Source organism: Pongo pygmaeus, chromosome 8 (assembly GCF_028885625.2).
Source record: "Pongo pygmaeus isolate AG05252 chromosome 8, NHGRI_mPonPyg2-v2.0_pri, whole genome shotgun sequence".
Taxonomy (NCBI): domain Eukaryota; kingdom Metazoa; phylum Chordata; class Mammalia; order Primates; family Hominidae; genus Pongo; species Pongo pygmaeus.
In genome coordinates, this window is record NC_072381.2 from 130,405,809 (window position 1) to 130,424,256 (window position 18,448).

The 18,448-nt window shown below is 55.7% G+C and overlaps 1 protein-coding gene across 24 annotated transcripts in view; it reads right to left on the bottom strand.

Moving 5' to 3' along the window:
• Positions 1 to 18,448, bottom strand: part of CTBP2 (C-terminal binding protein 2) — a 173,522-nt gene that overhangs the window by 8,863 nt on the left and 146,211 nt on the right. For all 24 annotated transcript variants that reach the window (XM_054437174.2, XM_063670381.1, XM_063670386.1 and 21 more), the window contains 3 exons: positions 6,269 to 6,423; positions 5,877 to 6,021; positions 690 to 896 (listed from right to left, as the gene is read on the bottom strand). In XM_054437174.2, coding sequence (XP_054293149.1) covers positions 690 to 896; positions 5,877 to 6,021; positions 6,269 to 6,423 — 507 coding nt within the window. The remainder of the gene's footprint in view (positions 1 to 689; positions 897 to 5,876; positions 6,022 to 6,268; positions 6,424 to 18,448) is intronic.

Here is an 18,448-nt window from a genome sequence, read left to right on the forward strand (position 1 = left end):
ATTCCCACAAGGCCACAGAGCTGGTAAGCGGTGGGGTTGAGATTCAGTGGCAACGGGCCGAGGTCTCCTGGGTGCGGTGCGGACCCTGATGGTGAGCAGGGTGGGGACCTCCTCGAGCCCCCGTGGAATCAGGCTTCTCCTTGGCACCGGTCCCCCACCACGCTGAAGACCCTCCTGGGCCTCTCCTCACATCTCCTTTTCTTGCTCCCTCTCAGGAGAGCTTTCCAAGCTGATGGCCTGACTGTGCCACCCCAACCTGGCATTTGAAGGCCTTCAGGAGTGAGGCCATGCCCATAACCCAGGTCTCCACTGAACCCTACGCCAGCCCCTACGCGAGCCCCAAGCCTGGCTGCTTCTCTACGACACACCTCCATACAGCCCCTGCCCTTCACCCCTGCCCAGGGAAATTTAGTGGGCACAGCGCCTCGCCTGCTGTCCCACAGCAGAGAATGGTATTCTAGCAGACAGCAGTGGACACGCATTCTTCCAGAACCAGCCCAGATCCTGCCTCTAGGGTGAGTTCCCTGATGGGTGTTGACTCGGATCTCCTACCCCGTGCAACACGGGGAGGGTGCTGGCCCTGCCTGCCCTGGCCTCAAGAGCAGGCTGGGGTTGCCTTTCCCAAGGGGTCCCCACTACACCAGCCCGTGTCGGAGGGATTGGGGGTCGGCGCAGAGGGTGGCACGTACCAAAGCCGATGAGGCCCAGCGTCTCCCCACGGATGCGGGCCGCTCCCGAGGCCACCTCGCGGATCTGCTCCACGCTCTGAACCCGCGTGCCTTCCCGCAGTGCCTGGTACAGCCACGTGTTCCTCCGGTACAGATTGAGGATGTGGCAGATGGTAGAGTCCGCCGTCTCTTCCACGGCTGCAGATGGAATGTTGCACACAGCAATTCCTGAAACGGATGAGGCCAAGGCCAGAAATGAGAAAACCTCAAGATCAGTGGGGAAGCCCCAGGGCTCCCAGCCCGCCCTCCTGAGACAGGGTTGTTGGCACTGGGGGAGGCCCACCTTATCGTCTAGCAGACGCGGGGCTGGGCACGTGGGCGGTAGGCCCTCCGGCTCTGATGCTTGGGAGGCTCTAGCCCCAACATCCACCCCTCCCTCCCAAGGAGGACTTTTGCTCCAGGACGTGGCTCATGACCAGCCCAACTCCTATGGCTGATCTTGGGCCTGACTGGCTTCCTCCCAGACTTGCGCTGAGTCCCAAGAAAGGACCTGGAGTGGCAGGAAGCCAGTGGGCTTAAGACCAGACTCCTCCAAGTGGACCCCACTCAGGCTCAAACCCTTCAGGGTCTCCCTCATGGAGCTGGCAGGGGTGACAAAGAATGGCTTTTGGTTTTAAGGTATGCTAACGGTTTGATGCAAAAAACACACATTTTAAACATACTGGTTTTAAAAAAACACCTCCACCCGCACATGGATGCAAGGGCTGGCCCCGGGAACGGAACTGATGTCCGAAGCGTGTGTATAGTCGCCCTGTGGTCCTGTGCTCAGCACCCTGCTCTGCTGGGAGGAACTCAGAGCAGACAGGATGCCCTCCCTGACCCGTGGAGCAGCCTTCAGGTCAGGGCCAAGGGTGGCTTGGGGTGAGCCCTCTGGTCCCACACGAGCTGCAGAGACCAGGGTCAAGTATCTCCCAGCACAAGGCAGCTGTGGCTTGGAGAGTTAACCCAAGTCATAGGCACAAAGGGCCCTGACATTTACCCTCCCCAGCCAGAGGGTGTCTGGGGAAGAACGAATGACTGCCAGATACAACAAGGGTGCAAGTAGGCAGAGGGCCAGGCTGGGAACGACCCCTCCCTACACCCGACAGGTAGAGATCCAGAGGCCTGCTTGTGGGGGAGATCCAGAGGCCTGCTTGCAGCAGAGACCAGAGGGGCCGAGCCAGGGGTGGGGCCCCAGAGGGTGGGCTCAGCAGCCAGCCTGTGGCTCCCAGTTGAGCTCTCTGAGGAGGGGTGTGGTTATCTGGGCACCACGTCAGCCCAAGTGAAAAGGTTCCCTCCTAATCCCAGGTTTGGGACCCCCTAGGAGAGTGCCTCTCCCAGCAAGGGGTGCCCAAGGCACTGGGACAGGGCCACCTTTAAGGCAGCCTAGGACTTCTCTATCTTAAGTCCTGAAGATTGGGGTGGGAACAGATTGGGGGGGTGGGGGATGGCAATCACCAAGGCAACTTCTTCGGCTCTACTGGACGGGAAACAAGACCAGTGGGTGCTGCGTGGCTGTCTCCCCACAAGGGCCACCCCTAGGTCTAGGGCCTTGAGAGTGACCCCCTCAGCAGGACACACAGCTCAGAGAAGGTGAAGCCACTGTGAACAGGTCACCCACCCACCCAACGCGGCCACTGAGGGCTCCTCTGGGCCACAGACACCTGCCAAGGGAACAGTGTGGTTGACTGTGACTGAGGCCGACCAACTTTCCCACGAGCTGGATGCCAGGAATCTTGCAGGAAACGGGCCTCATTCATTTGAAATAGCTCAGCAGAGAAGCTGGGGCTTGATCACATGCCATGTTATTATTAGAGTCAGATAGACTGAGGCCGATGCCAGAGGTTCCAGAAAATCTTTGGCGGTGGGGACAATTTTCATTCCTCGGGCGGGCTAAAGCCCAGCAGGGAGGCCCCGCAGCAGAATCACCCTCAAGGACACTGGCTCCGTGCTGCTGCCAGGGCTGGCTCGGCCATGCTGCCCGGCGTGAGCAGCAGCAGCTCCTCCTAGGAGATGATGCTGGCTGAGACCCCCCACAAGGCCACATGCGTAAAGGCACCCGGGTGGGTATGGCACAAAAAGGCAGGTTGAGGCAGGACATCCGGTCACTCTTCTCACCGAACTTGGACATTCAGCTCCTTGGTTCCAGTGCTCACCAGAGTGTAGAGTCCCAGGATGGGGAAAGGGTGCAGGAGGAAGAGCTGCCGCCACTACCTGGGATGGAAGAACCTTCCCACCCGGACCGCAGCGGCGCCACTGCCAGGAACCTCCATAACCTCCCCGCCCTCTCGGAGGGAGCATCTTCTTAGCTGTCCTCTGTCGCTCTGTGGATGCGGCCTCCCTTCTGGATGAGTCAAGCTGATCCTTCAAGTGCCACACGATGGGTGGCTCTGATACTCGCAGGCTGGGCCTCCCAGTGTCCACAGAGCCCGGAAAACGGCCCCAAAGAGGCAAGCTGCTTTTCTCTCACGGTCAGTGCCATCGTGCTTTAATCCCTCCGTGAATGCCACTGGCACGGAAACCACATAAACCAGCTTGCTAGAGGCGGCGGGGGTGGGGAGGGCTGTAGGGCCCTCCCGAGGCCTTCCCCTCGTGTCTTCTGGCTCGTGGGGAGAAGTGCAGGTGAGCAGCTTCCTCCAGCCTCGCTCTGCTCTCACCGTGAGGGTTGACTCTCGCCCGTCATTCCAGGGCTGACAGCGCAGAGCCTTGCGATCCCAGAAGGCGTCACCAGAGGCCTAGTGCGCTGCCTCGTGCAACATGGACGGCCGTTTTCTGGGCCTGCCAGGGACCCTCTTTCATCAGGAGAGGGCCTGCCTGCAGCCACCTGCCGCTCCCAGCCCTCAGCACAAAAGGCCCGCTGACCGCATGATGTGGGGAATGTGCATTCAGAGACAAAGGACGTCTGGACAGAGGCTCATTTTCCGCCTCTAGAGTCTACATTCGAAAAGTGCCCTTCAAAAGGGCCCCGCAGATGTCTTCCAAGCGCCCTTATCAGATGGGACCAGGATCAGTGAAAATCCACCGCTCACAGCCCTTCTACATTTTCCAAAACCACAGTCCCTCGTCCTGGTCGTCTTCTGTGGGTCTCAGAACTCAGGGAACACAACCTCCCATCTCGGCCTTCCCAGGCCCCCCGTCATTGAGGCCTTGGTGCCTTTCTGGCCCCACTGCCTGTGCTGGGGCACTTCTAGAAATGGAGAAAGAGGAAGTTCCACAGGCAAGGACCTCCCCTCTCTCCCTGGAAAGCAGCGTCTGGTCCAGCCGAGGAAGGGCAGGGTCAGCACCCGTATGGGCCTGGGAGCTGTGTGGTGAGGGGCCGACGTGCTGGAGAACCAAGAGGTGTGCGGGGAATAAGGATTTGAGAGCCCCTGGCACATGAAGCTGTATTCTCCTCTGCTGTTCAAACCTGGGATTTCAGCTCTACCCAGAGCACAAAGGACATTTGTTTTCAAACAAAAATATCCTTGTTTGTGCCAGGGAAAGATGGAAAATTTTAGTTTATATTAAACACGCTTTTGAAGACTCACATCTTCCGGAGTGTCTTTGTTCCAACAGAGGGGCTCGGAAGGACGCCGTGGCTGGTAGCAAGTGAGGGGTGTGGGGAGGGTGAGGGGTGGATGTGTGAAGCTGCTGCTTCCAGGACCCTAAGGGGTCTGGAATCTGAGTGACCCTCTCTCCCTCCCTGTTTTTTTGCTTTGGGATTTGCCCGTGGGGCAGCCCCACCCCACTGCGTCCTGACCCCTGTGAGTATATGGGCAGCTCCACTGCTTGCCTGGCTCTCCAGCCCTGCTCCTGACACCAAGACCCACCCGATGCTTCCGGTACCTGGGTGCTGCTCTGAGTGGCAGTGAGGGATTCAACTAACATTCTGACCCATACACTCCATGCCCCAGGCTAAGGCTGTGGAGAGACAGCTGGAGCCCATGGAGGTGGCCTCCCTGAAAACGTGGCCGGTGGTGCCCGAGGGCAGGATTCTCAGATGTATGTAATGCTCTGCTCACACACGGAGCCGATTTGACACCCAGCCCGTCCCGGAAGCACCGGGACCCACTGGGGCCTTAGCCGATGGGAGAGAGGTGGGGAAATAGCGCCTGGGCTATTCCTGGAGCACAGGAAGGGCTGTTCCGAGGCCAGGCTGCTGGCTGGAGTGGTTTTGAAGTATTCCTAAGCAGCCTCATGAATTTGGGGCACCTCAGCACTCGTAAGGCAGAGTACAGCCCCCACCCCCAAAATGCAGGGGTGGCGTGTTCCAAACACAGAGCAAGCACGGTGCCCACCTGGCCCTCTCCCGAGGACGCTCGATGCCAGCGGTCTGCTCCTTGTGCCTCTGCACTCAGCGCTCACGAGCTCACACTGGGTGCTGGGCAGAGGCCCCCCTCAACATGCACCCCCAGTCACAAGTGCATGGGGCCAATAAGCAGCTTTGAAGCCCCCAACTCTGGGTTCGCGCCTGCTGCCTCTGCTTTTCTTCGGAAGCCTCTGTCATCAACTGTGTTGGGCAGGGGTCTACCTGCTTTGGTGCCAACCTGGGCCACATGCTGCTAAGGCTGCCCTTCCAGAACGGGAGGCCCAGGTTCCCATGTGGACAGGGGCCTAGAGCTGTGCACGCAGCAGGGGTAGTTTAGGGGACACCCACAGCAGGGGTAGTTTAGGGGACACCCACAGCAGGGGTAGTTTAGGGGACACCCACAGCAGGGGTAGTTTAGGGGACACCCACAGCAGGGGTAGTTTAGGGGACACCCACAGCAGGGGTAGTTTAGGGGACACCCACAGCAGGGGTAGTTTAGGGGACACCCACAGCAGGGGTAGTTTAGGGGACACACCCAGCAGGCGTGGTTTAGAGGACATGTGGCCAGTTGCATTCTCCCCTCTGGAGGTGGCACTGGGTGTCTCCAAATTAAGCCCATGCCAGCTGAGTGTTGCTCTGAGGGCAGAGATGCCTCACAGCCCAGCAGACCCCACACAGGGGCCAGCAGGGACTATCCTACCTGTGTCATGTGAAGGCAGGGCCGGCAAGGTGCTCCACAGCCCGGCCTGGAGGCAGCCACTCTGCTACAGCCAGAAGTGGCTGCTCCGTGGTCCCAGTTCCAGCTGCTTCTCCGAGCCCACCCAAGCAGGGCCCACGGAGCTCCGGACAACTCCAGGCAGCCAGTGCGGCCTCGCACTCACCGAGCTCACCGGCAGCCTTGATGTCCACGTTGTCGTAGCCGCTGCCTATCCGCACAATCACTCTCAGGGCCTTGAACTTCTCCAGGTCCTCCCTGGTGAGGGTGATGGTGTGGTACATCATGGCACCCACGGCTTCGTTTAGAACCTGCATGGGAACAGAGCACAGGGTCGGAGCCCCACCCCGTGCAGCCCACCGGTGCCACCTGGCCTGGCCCCCTGGCCCTATCAATCACCCTTGAACCCGAGGCTGAGGAGTTCAGTAGGAAAGCAGGGAACAGGGGTTTTGGAGCCTGCCAGTTACTCGGGGCGATCTAATGGGGGGATGCTGGGGAGGGCCGGGGAGGAAACTGCCCAAGGTCAGTGCAGCCCCTGGCCGGGCAGGGTGGGCCCACCTTCTCGTGGATTTCCTGCGTGGACTGCGCGTCACAGAAGGCCACGGTGGCCAGGTCCTTCAGGATGGGCATCTCCACAGTGCAGTCGCGGCCGTCCAGCAGCGCCACCAGGGGGCGGGGGTGCAGGGGGCCGTTCATGATCTGGGGGCGGATACCTGCACGGAGGGAAGGGGTGAGCACAGTGGGTGGGTGGGTGGGTGGCTGGGGCCACAGGGTGCGTGGAGGGACAGCTCCCCACTCATCACTCAGGGCAGGGCTTGGGCAAGTGAGGGCGGCGGAGCAGCGAGGGCCCCGTCTCCACCTGCATCACCTCCCGGGGAGCCACTGCCATGAAGAGGAGCCACTTCCCATCCACTTGCGGCTCTGGTTGGAGACGCACACGGCTGCTTCCCTGCCAGCAGACCATAATCCCAAGAGCCTCAGGACCATGGGGCCCCGAGGCCAGCACAAGCTAGTCCAGCACAGGACGGGTCCTCGCACCGTGTGCCTCCCCGCCTGCACCGGCACCAGCTGCCCCTCACACAATATGACAGGGGATAAGGCATGTGTATCCGAGGGAACTTCCTGGAGAGGCCCTGCACAAACAGGCAGCCTGGGCAGGCTCCTCCAGCCCCTCTCACCTGCGCTGGGTGAGAAGAAATGGCGAGTCTGGGGCAGGGAAGGTATACCTGAGGGCAGGAGGCCTCTGGGGGCTCAGGAAAGCAAACTTCTCAAAGGACCCCACAGCAAGCAGCTCTCTAGACAGGCCAGAGCCATCATATTAATCCTGACAGACTTCCTGGTGCTGCCAACAAGATGAAGGGACAGCTGTGAGGACAGAGGGGCCGGGGCGACCCCAGGAAGGGCCCCAGCGGTCCTTCCCACAAGTCTAAGTACAAATTCTCTAGCTACTTCATCTGGACCAGCGCGGCTGCATCTAGATGTTCAGCAGGGTGGTGGAAGGCCTTACCCTGCCACACTACAGAGGCACATGCTTGCGCCCCGTGCACATGCAGGGCAGACACCCTGCGGGGCCCACCCAGGATGCAGCGAGAGCCTCAGGGCCTCTTTTCTCTCTTTATTCTGTGCAGCAAACCCAGCAGGCTCTGAAGACCTCAGAGACAGAGAAGCAGCATTTTCTCCAACAAAAACTGCCCCCTTCAAATCCATCCTTGGATTTTGTAGGTCCTCCTGACCATCTGCCCAAACCTCACATCTTCAAGACCCACACCCTGGACACAAGAGAACAACTATCTGAGTTCCAGAGGTGCAATCTGCCGAGATGCCAGGAAGGGGCAATGTCTCTTGTCAAATTAGAACTCTTTAGCCTCAGATTAAAACTTTGGGGCTTATCAAGTTTTCAGATATCCAGATCAACCCTGACGGCGGCCTTACATCCCCATCCCCTCCCTCCCTCTGAGGCTGGACGGTCCAGGCCATTGCTCCAGGCTGAGCCCAGCCTGGTGACCCACCATGGGTAACCCAACCAGGAAGGTGTGACATTTCCGGGATCACTGGCCTTTGACCACAAGGCAGCAGGCTCAGGGCCCCACAAGCAAAAGCAGGAGCCTTCCACAAAGGACAAGTTCATCTGTGTGGCCTCCGCATTCCAGCCCTAACCTCCTCAAGGGCTCTCGGTAGTCCCCAAGCTGGCCACTTGGTGGGGACGATGACTGGGACCCCAGCCACGGGGGGCTCCTGCTGGACCACCAAGGCTCATATTCCGTTAGCCACATGCTCGGAGCCGAGGAAGGAAATCCCCCTCCACTGGGGCCGTGTCTGTGTCCTGTTAAGACTATATACAGTGCTGGGGAGGGACGGCCCAGGGCACCCGCACCAGCCCTGCATGGAAGGCCGTGCTCGGCCAGTGGGACTTGGGATAATTGTCTCTTTGAACACAAAGTATAAAAAAGGCTTTTGTCCCAGCCTCAGAAGAATGGGCTGGGGGAGCCAGGGCCACAGCCAGCCCCACATGGCCCCCAAGCTATGTGCAGTTCTCCTGCCACCCCCGGCTGGGAGGAATCATGGTCCCTCTCAGCCCTGAGCGGCAGCTGCACCCGATGCTCAGACACCAAAGGCGCACGTGCACCCAGTCACTCCTGCTGCTGCCCCGACATCCAGGTCCCCAAAGCAGGGTGTCCGCATGGATCCGCACTCCAACATCCTTCTGCACTAGGAAAACAGGGCAGGGTAGGGGGAACATAAGGCAGGGACGAAGGCCAACACCCCCGTGTCCTCACCAGCCCACGAACTGTATGAGTGGACAGGAAGTGTGCAGCAGAAAGCTGGACACACCCTCAGCTCATCCGCGAGATCCGCAACAGCACTGTCACCTGACGAGGAACCCGACACACATGGCTCCCACCTGGGCTCCTCTTCTCTGCTAAGAAAATGTTACAACTGCCAAATTCCAGAAGATTCTTTCTCTTTCAGTACACTCTTCTGGCCCCCTACTTGAGGTCTGAGGGCGCAATCCTGTGGGGCCTGGAAGTCCTGGTCTCATGCCCCAGGCGGTCGCCCACACACAGTGAGGAACACCCCAACTTCACTTTCAGGGGTGCTGGCAGGATGGTTATCGGAGAGAGTGCCTGATTATAAGAAATCCAAGCTGTTCATTAAATGGTAGCCACACAGGAAAACCACGCTGGGCTCAAGGTGGGAATCCAGAGCTGCTGATGCGTCTGGGGAGCCTGAGAGGCCATTGTCACGAGATGTCCATCCACAGCATCATCAGTGCATGGATCCGTTACCAGGGTAACAAACTCCAGGTTGCCTAGCGATCGGCTCCCTCCCCGACACGGGTTGCCTTTCTCGTTGGTGAAACCCACCCTTTACCCTCCCTGATGGCCGGGCACGCAGAACGTGGCTGAGGCTGGCCCAAGAGACCTGTCCAAGGTCTGAGGCTCGAATCCTGGCAGCAGGTCCTTCATGGCAAGGTGGGAAAAGAGAAAAGCAAATGGGTTCTCGTGCTGGGAAAAGATGCCGGGCACGATGGCCGGAGGTGCGGGGTTGGGAGTGGGTGAGATGCTTGTGTGTCCTGCATGAGGTGCAGGGATATGGAGGCCACAGGAGACCACCAGCCCTGGGCATGAGAGCTTAGCTGGGACAGTGCCAAGGTTTGCTCTAGAAAGGAAAGCACCATCTTCCATGTGCTCCTTCAGTCCCAGAAGGAAACTGTCCACCCACACACCAGAGAATCTGGACTGAAATTCAAGCCCTTGCCTGGCAGCTGCTGCCCCTACAGGCTTGCTGGAGCCTGGGGCAGAGGTTTCTCATCAGAGATGAAGGTGCAAACAGATCCCTCATCTTACCTCACACAGGATTCCTGACACCTCTTTCAGGCTTCTGACAATTTGAGCAAGTTTTTAACATATTAGGATGTAACTGACCCATAGAGTAAGATTCATATACATTAAGATGGAACACGACCCTTTCAGGGACGTGGGGTCCCCAGGCCCAGTGGGGGAGGATTGGGAATTTGCGAGGAGAAAGCCCAAGGCGCAGTATGTAACGAGGGCTTCCGAAGAACTGGGCTTTATGCTAAAAAGCCATGGCTTCCAGTTGCTATGCACAGCTGAAGGCCTTTTCCATGCACACAGACCACAAGGCTGACAAGAGTCCTGCAGTGCTGCTGTTCTTCCCACTTCACAGCCCAGGAGTCAGAGCTCAGGGTGGCCCCGTACCACGGTGCGCAACCACGAGGTATGAGGAAACACTTGCGGACGAGGGTCACAGGGCCCTGGTGCCCTCTATGCGTTATTTTTCCTTTCTACCATCTCCCACCAGTAAACCTGCCTTGTCCATTTCAGGACAATTCCAGCTGCAACTGGACACATCACGGAAATGACATCAGTGCCTTACTGTTGACAGCTTGCCCACATTAACTGTGTAGAGCAGAAAGCCCTGCCGGCTCCCCTGGTATCAATTACTATCTGGTTTCAGGCTTGCGTGTGCACCAGGACAGCCCTGCCCCTCCATCCAGGATGCGCTGTGCACCAGCTCGAGGCAGTGCTGACACCCATCGCTGGGCCTGGTATTGCTTAGAGCTGCAGCTGCAATAAATACTTGTGAAATGAGAGATGCTCAGTCAAAAACAAAGTCAACACCAGGCCAAACTGCTGGAGTTTTGTGAACAGTAACCAGACACCCGGGAAAAGCAAAGTCTGCGGATCTCACAGATCCTAAGGCAGGTAGATCTCAGGGAGGATGGTGGAAGGATCCGGAGCTGGAAAACGCTACATTTCATTGTGGGGAGCTGCTGCTTTCTCGGATACAGGCGGACAGGCCTGGAGTTGACCTTCTGGCTCAGTACCATGCAAGGCAAATGGGATGCTCCCCTGAGCAGTCACCAGAAGGAAATGGATTGATCCTGCCACAGAAAGCTGCCTGCAGTGTTTCTGAGACCCATTTTCCAGTCTTCCTAGACACTATGTGAGCTAAGCTGACATCCTTCCAACAGAAATTCTCATTATTTAAAAATGATCTATAAATGGGTTTCTGTTGCTTGCAGCTCAAGACAAACTGCCCCAGGGTAAAGGCTTTCCGGATTTGAGGCTTCTACCCCAAAGCAAAGCAGCTGCAATGATCATTTCTGACATAAGAAGCAAAGGCTGGCTCTGGCCTTTTTTTTTTTTTTGGAAACAAGAGTTTCACTTTTGTTGCCCAGGCTGGAATGCAGTGGCACGATCTCCGCTCACTGCAACCTCCGCCTCCCAGGTTCAGGCGATTCTCCTGCCTTAGCCTCCCAAGTAGCTGAGACTACAGGCATGTGCCACCATGCCTGGCTAATTTTGTATTTTTAGCAGAGATGGGGTTTCGCGATGTTGGCCAGAGTGGCTTAGAACCCCTGACCTCAGGTGATCCACTCGCCTCGGTCTCCCAAAATGCTGGGGATTACAGGCAACGAGCCACTGTGCCTAGCCGGCTCTGGCCTCTTTTTTTAAAACTCACTAGATTTTATGGAAGTTTCCTGACACCGCAGCAGTCTCAAGACACCAGTGCCTGAGTCACTCCCTGTTCCTGACAGGGACTACAGCTGCCCAAGGACAGACACTGGCCACATACCCCAGGGTTGCCCCTTGAAGCCCCTGCAGGTTGCAGTCTTAGAGCTGACCGAGCTATCACATTCATGAGAAGAACCGCTGCTCAGAGTCACAGCAGTGGCCTTCCAGGAGGGAGCCTCTGTAGAATGAAGGCAGTTGCTGGAATTTGCCGGGTGCCATCACCAGCTGCCCTAACACAGATGTTGTAAGAAGTACCCGGATCCTTCCACAGACGGGAGATCCAGGCAGGCCTTCCAAAGATCCCGACAGAAGGCGTCAGAGTGCTGCAAGCAGCTCCAAGCTGTACAAAGTAAAGCAGAGGTTCCTCTTCAAAGACTTTCCTCCCCGTCTAATTAGGAATAAATACTAACTTCTCTTAGAGGCAAAATTTATTCAAAGATCTGTGCTAACATTCTTAAATATTTGCTAGCCGTAATAAGGAAATCAATGTACTTTATGTTCTTAGCTCCTGCAATTTAGCCTAAATATTTGCCCTGGCATGCTTATACTGGTCCAAGCAAGCATTAGATCATAGCCTGTTCCTCTTCCTTATTTGAAGGTGTTTTTACCTTTCTCAACATTCCACAAGTTACTTCCTCCTTCCTTTGTTCCTCTCTACCTTTGCCTCTTTAAAAAAGTTCTAAGTTGCTAGCCAATCGGGATGAATAGAGAGTGTGAGGTCCGTTTCCAGCTGATGGAAACCGGACACAGCAGTAGGGTGGACGCGTCAGGTTATAAATGACCCTGTGTCCTTTGCTGGGTGAACTCTCGTGGGAAAACTGCTGGAGAGTGTACCCTTTCTGCAGAAAGTAAAAATGGCCTTACTAAATAAATTAAATTTATGTTCAAGTGCTACTTCTTTATGGCACTGGGGAACAAGCATTTCAAACACAGCCAAGAGATCTAATGCTTCATCAGCCCCTAGGACCTGCGGGTGGCCTGGGAGGCAGGAGGAACCTAGCAGCCGGTGCGGCTCCCAGCCTCATGCACAATGATCCAGGCAGAAAGAGGAGACAAAACCACACAAACTCCAGAGGCCGGGGCGGGACACAGAGTGACCCAACACAGCTGAACCTGAGGCCCCGCCTGCCTCCAAGGAAGCCCCACTTAATATCCCACTGATCCCACCAATCTCAGAAAAGCTTCCTCTTAAATGCGGCCTCCTCCCCAATTAAATGGCTGCTTTCTGCAATCCAGCATGACCCGATCCTCACTGGCTGAGCTTAGCAGATCTGATTTCTAGAAAGCCAGACACAGAATCAGAACTAAGGTCTGCTAAGAGTGTTATTTCAGAGGCTTGGGTTTCTACAATATAAAACTGAAAATTGTGACAGAGCCAAGCTGGGGGCCAGATACTGATGCTGGGACGTACACAAGTGCCTCTCAGACACTTGGCATTAAACTTGTAAACACAGCTGCCTCAGTGGGTCTACAGGCCAGCCCAGCACACAGGGCTGTGGAGCTCTGAGTGGGGGAAGGCGGTCTGTGGGAGCCTCGTGTTGTCAAGGTAAGAGATGTCTCCCTTGCTTTGTAAACATGTTTAACCATGTTATAAAAGCTGTTCTAAACCGTCAGACGTGGGATCTAAACAACAACAAATGTTCTGCAGTTGGCTGATCTGGAAAGTGAGCAAGCCACGGTGACTCCCCCTCCTTGTGTCCCCAGCAGCTGGGAAGGTGCCCGTTCCCACAGCAGCTGCAGAGAAGACTGTGGGCAACAGGCATCTCCCCTCTGCCTTTCACGAGAAGGACCACAGGAGCAGGGTGCTGATGAGCGGGTGGCTCCGGGAGCAGCTTCAAGGCATGATTTGGAAGAAAATCTGTGTTGCTAAGAGTGGCACTATTTTAAGGTTAAAAAAAAAAAAAAAAAAAAAGCAACTGCTATTGGAAATCTCAGCTTTGTTTCTACGTTGTTATCTGCTTTTTCATTTGGCAAATGGGCTTTCTCTCTGTGTTGCTTCTGGGAAGCTCTCCCAATGCTGCGTCCACTTCTTTGCCCAGCTTCCCAGAGGCTGCGATTCCATTTTACAGTCTCAGTAATGTATAGGCAGTATGTGCTCCCCCAGAATGGAGAACCCAATCCTCGAGTTTTAAGTGTCACCTGACACGCCCAACAGATTCCCTGGCTCATGTGCACACACCTCCCACCATGCAATGCAAGCAAATACGCAACCCTTATCTCTCTTTCTGCATTCATGGCAGACATCACTAATCGATCCCCACATTCTTCCTGAAGCCAGGACCTCAGCCCTGGAGTCGCGTCACACACACCAAGCTGTTGAAGACCTGGCCCAGCTGAAAATGATTTAACTCAATCTTGGACAAGGACTGGCCTGAACCAGGGACTGGAAGACAGCGTGAGGAGAGAATGAGAGAGCAGTGTGGTACAAAATGAGTGCTGGGAAATTTAAAGAATGAAGTACACCTTCTAAACTTAGAAAGTGGTGATGGCTGTGCCGTCACTGTGTACATCCTTAGCAGCTATAGGGATTATCCATATTTTCTCCAGTGAGGTACAACCAGGTAGGAAAAAGCTCGCAATCTGCCGCATATTCAGCCAGCCCACTCCTCACACTAAGAACACCAGGATCTTAGTCTTCCAAAGTTGGGCTCTTACTTGCGAACAATTTAAAAGGGTTTATGGCAAAGGGTTCATGTGAATTACCCCTCAAGTTCCCCTGCCTTTCTGTAAGGAGGGAAAAAATTGAGTGTTGGGAAATCTAGCTTCACCAAGGCCTCTGAGCACCCAGGGGCTGTGCTGTTTGGGGTGCCCCACACCAAGTGGGCTCCCCAGAAGGCTGGATGTGCCCCATGGGGAACCTAGCTTTAAGCTACTCCACGGCTTCTGAGTTTGGCATTCTCTGCAAAGTCAGCTGGAGGTTTGGTGAAGAAATGGCCACAGGAACGCCTTGATAAATAGATTTGCTTCTTAAATAAAACATGTATCTGAATGAGTCATGATGTGACATGTGAGAGGCTCCCAGGTAATCTCCCTTGTAGCTCAGGTGACAGCTGGACACAGAGCTGGCGAGGCAGGAGGCTCCAGGTACCCCTGTCTTTATCCAGCCAGTCAGGTGCAGTCTGGTGCTCCCCAGAGCCTGGGCCATGTTCTCAGGCCCCCAAAAGCTTTCTGGGTGATCATGTTAATAACCAAGAGCATGTGTGGTATCTTCCAGGGTTGGGAAGAGATGTCCAGACCTACACCATCAAGTTCAGAAAAAAACACAAGATACAAACCCCCCTGAAAACAAAGCTCATCTGCAACCCTAGAAAGACAAGCACGTGCAGTCACTTCAACGGGTTCCTCAGAGACCCCCGGGGAGGCTGCAGCCCGCACCCTGCAGTGGCCGCACCACGCTGAACAGAGGAGCACAGCGGGCCCTGAACACAGGAAAGTGACAGGTATTTTCCCGGTTTGTAACGGAGTTTAAAATAAAAACAAAACCAAGAGTGACGTTAGGTGCCTGAAAGTGTTTTTAGGCACTGGTGGCTTTTTGGAAGCCCAGACACCATCCTGTTGGCTGCCTCTGGTGTTGAGTGTTCGGGCTCCGGCACCTTCACCTATCCCTGGGTGCAGCTCATGTTCTGGGGTGAATTTTTGCCCTGAGGAAGCAGGTGCCATCCACCCGGGGCAGATCCAACAACCCCACCCAGCCTGTGTGAATGCAGACACTGCTGACTCACTGGGCCTGAAAGATCCGTGAAGGGACATCACCAAACACGGTGCCTTAGAAGGCATTCCCACAGCGAAGCAGCCAAGGACGTGAGGCTCTGCTTCTATTTTTGGTGAGACACGCTATGTGTGCGAGATTTCCCCAGTGGCCCAGCCTCACATGGGTGGTCCTGGGGCTCTGGGAGGGAGGACAGGATGTGGGGATAGAAGCTGGAGCAACAGCCAAGCCTGAGGAGCAAGGAGTAAGGATCGTGGCTCCCACTGGGTGAGGCTCTGCAACATACCCTCCTGCTTCCCAACACGGGGACGGTTACTGCAGGGACGGGTGGTCAGGATCTCATGCACAGGATGGGGACACTCTCAGCCACCACTCTGGCTGGGGACACACATCGTCTGAGTCCCCTGTCCAATAAACAGTTCTGGTGTAATCTTCCAGGAGGACTGCTTGTTCTCTTGCTGCTGGCACGCCAAGGTGAGATGCGCCCTGGGGTTCCAACTCCCCCACCTGCCTGTGCCTCTGCACACCCCACTCGTGTGGCCGCTCCTCCAAGCCTCTGTGAAAGAGATGAGCCTCAGGGCATCGCCAAAGACTAAAAATTGTTGTTGTTGTTTTTTTGACATGGAGTCTCACACTGTTGTCCGGCTGGAGTGCAGTGGCGTGATCTCGGCTCACTGCAACCTCTACCTCCTGGGCTCAGGTGATTCTCCTGCCTCAGCCTTCCAGATGGGGTTTCACCAAGTTGGCCAGGCAGGTCTCGAACTTCTGAACTCAGGTGATCCGCCCGCCTCGGCCTCCCAAAGTGCTGGGATTACAGGCATGAGCCACCGTGCCCGGCCAAAAGACTAAATTTTAAGAAGCACAAACCTGCCAAGGACAAAAAGGGGCTCCCATATGACTATCTGTTCACCCTGGTGAACTCACTCGTCAAAGCCAGGACTGGCTGGTCCACCTAACTCATTCCTCCTTGGGAGGTGCCCACCTCGCCTCTCCAAGCTGCCGGCCAGCAGCAAAGAATGCTATGACTATGGCAATGGGCCTTCTGTCCCAAGGGTGGCAGCTGCCAGCATGTGGTTCCAGCCCACAGCTCCTGAACTATGAGATTCTCAATTCAAAGGCCCAAGCTCCGAGTTGTGAGGTGGTCTGGAGCCTGTTGGAAAGACCACCAAGAATGCCCACCGTCTGCTCAGCCTCACCTGTAATGAAAACCGGCTGCCTGCAGCCAAGGGGCCGCCTGGGACACCCCCACTTCACATACCCCATGTGGGTAGAGTGCATTCTGTGCCACGGTAATTAGACACAGACCAGACTTTCCCAGGATGTGCCTGGAAGCTGGGTAAATACCTGAGACTGGAAATGCCTGAAGTTGTAAAATAGTGAGTCTCATGCCTGGCACCGCTGGCTGCCGTCAGCCTCTTTTCCTTAATTGGTTTTCAATACTTTATTGCAGCAATAAAATCACCTATGCACCAAGAACCCAAACACACAGGGAGTCACGTTTCTGGTAACAAAGGGATGGTAAACAGTCAGCTCCTTATACCATATGCTGAGCATCATGCCCATGGAATACAGCCTGTCCTATTTAGAAGGATGGTCATGGCCACTTCTCTTGCACCCTCCACACAACCCTGTGCCGTAGGCGCTGCTGTTTCCCCAGCAGGTAATGGAGGTGGGGGGAACTTGCCCGGGGTCACACAGCGAGTAAGTGATGGAGTCAGGACTCAAACTCAGGTCTGTCTGACACCAGAGACCAAGCGTGCAACCCCAGGGCCCACCGCAGCGCAAACCACCTGTTGGATTGGTTCAACTCAACAAGCTCTGGACACTGGATAGACAGACATCATCAGGCCTGGCCCTCGGAAACAGACAGGTGATCTTGCCTTGGCAGGCTGAAGTAGGTCTTAAAGTTCTCTCTCTTTTATTGCAGGAATGTGATTGTTCGATCTATCAACCAGGCACACAAAATCAAGAACCAAGGACCTGAGGCTTCTCACCTGAGGCATGTGCTGTTCCCCGCCCGGTGTCTCTCTAGATCTTGCAGCCTAAAAGAGGCCTCATCGTGGTAACCGTTATCAGAACCGCAGAGAACAGAAGGGCGCATCCAAGCAAGTCCGAGACGCCACAGGATGGCAACATGTGTGTGCTGGCCCCACTCCCCAAGCTGGATGCAGGGACACACGGTCCTCCTCACAGTGTCCTACTGACCCAGCAGGCATCCATAGCCCTGGTGATAAGAAACCTTGTCCTAACCTGGACAACACAGTGAAGTCCCATCTCTACAAAATTTACTGGGCGTGGTGCCACGTGCCTGTAGTCCCAGCTACCTGGGAGGCTGAGGCAGGAGGATCCCTTGAGCCCAGGAGTTCAAGGCTGCAGTGAGCTATGAGTGTGTCACTGCACTTCAGCCTGGGTGACAGAGTGAGACTTGGCTCTAAAAAATTAACTGAAAAAATAAACACCTGATCCAAGAAATGGATCTATGTCAACTTGGCCCTTAACACTGGCCTCTAAGAGGGTTTATGCGAGATTCAATGCACACGAGGTTGACCTTCCTTACAGGAAGCAACCTCTTGGTGGCCTCCTGGCGAGTGGCCCAATTGCTCTGTGCCTCAGATGCCTGACCCCGTGGGGCCTCTGGCCAGGCAGGACTTGCCGAGATGGGAACACCAGGCCTCCAGAAAGCACTGACTTGGAAGGAAGCACTTCCCCTAAAGTCTCGGGAAGAATGAGCTTAGGGAGCTGAGTTTCACCCAGTTCTGAGCCGTGGTGGACAAGACCAATGACCACAGCTGCTCAGAATCCAGGCTCTCCAGGTTGAGCCACCAGCAGCCGCCTTGCCGGGCAGGGACGCCCTTCTGTCCTTTTAAGCAGTAACCAGAGAGAAGGGCCAATCATCAGATCTCACCTCCAAGAGAATAAAAACCAAGAAAAGTGAGCACTCGTCAACCCAAGCTCCCCATACCAAGCAGTTTTCCTGGAAGATACTCCGCGGTGTGGAGGGTGTTTACCAGCTACCACGTATCTGCTTCCTTGGGTAGAGGAAAAAAATGTGCTCCACATCCCTCGACAGAAGGTCTGAGTGACCAGAGCCCGAGGGAGCTTCATAGAGCAGTGCCGGGGAAACCTCCGTGGTCAATCCCGCTGTGATTGTTCGGAGACTCACTTCTCAGGCAGCGGATTCATGGTGCTGGACAACCAGCCAGCAAGGTGGGAAACCCTGCTTGCCAGCAAGTGACCAACACAAAAGAAAAAACTAGTCATCCCTGCCCAAGCAAGGCCATTAGCTTCTCTTTGAGTCCTGCACTGTCCCCAGAAGAGCCATGGCCCAGATGGAAAGAAGCATTGCTGGTTTTCATGTCAATGCAAAAAATCAGTGACAACCCAAAGGCCACAAACAGGAAATGCGACGTCTGTTTTTGAAACGGAGCCTTTGCTGTGCGGTCCCTGGTGTGGCCTGGCTATCCTCCCCTGCCCTGCTGGGGCCACAGC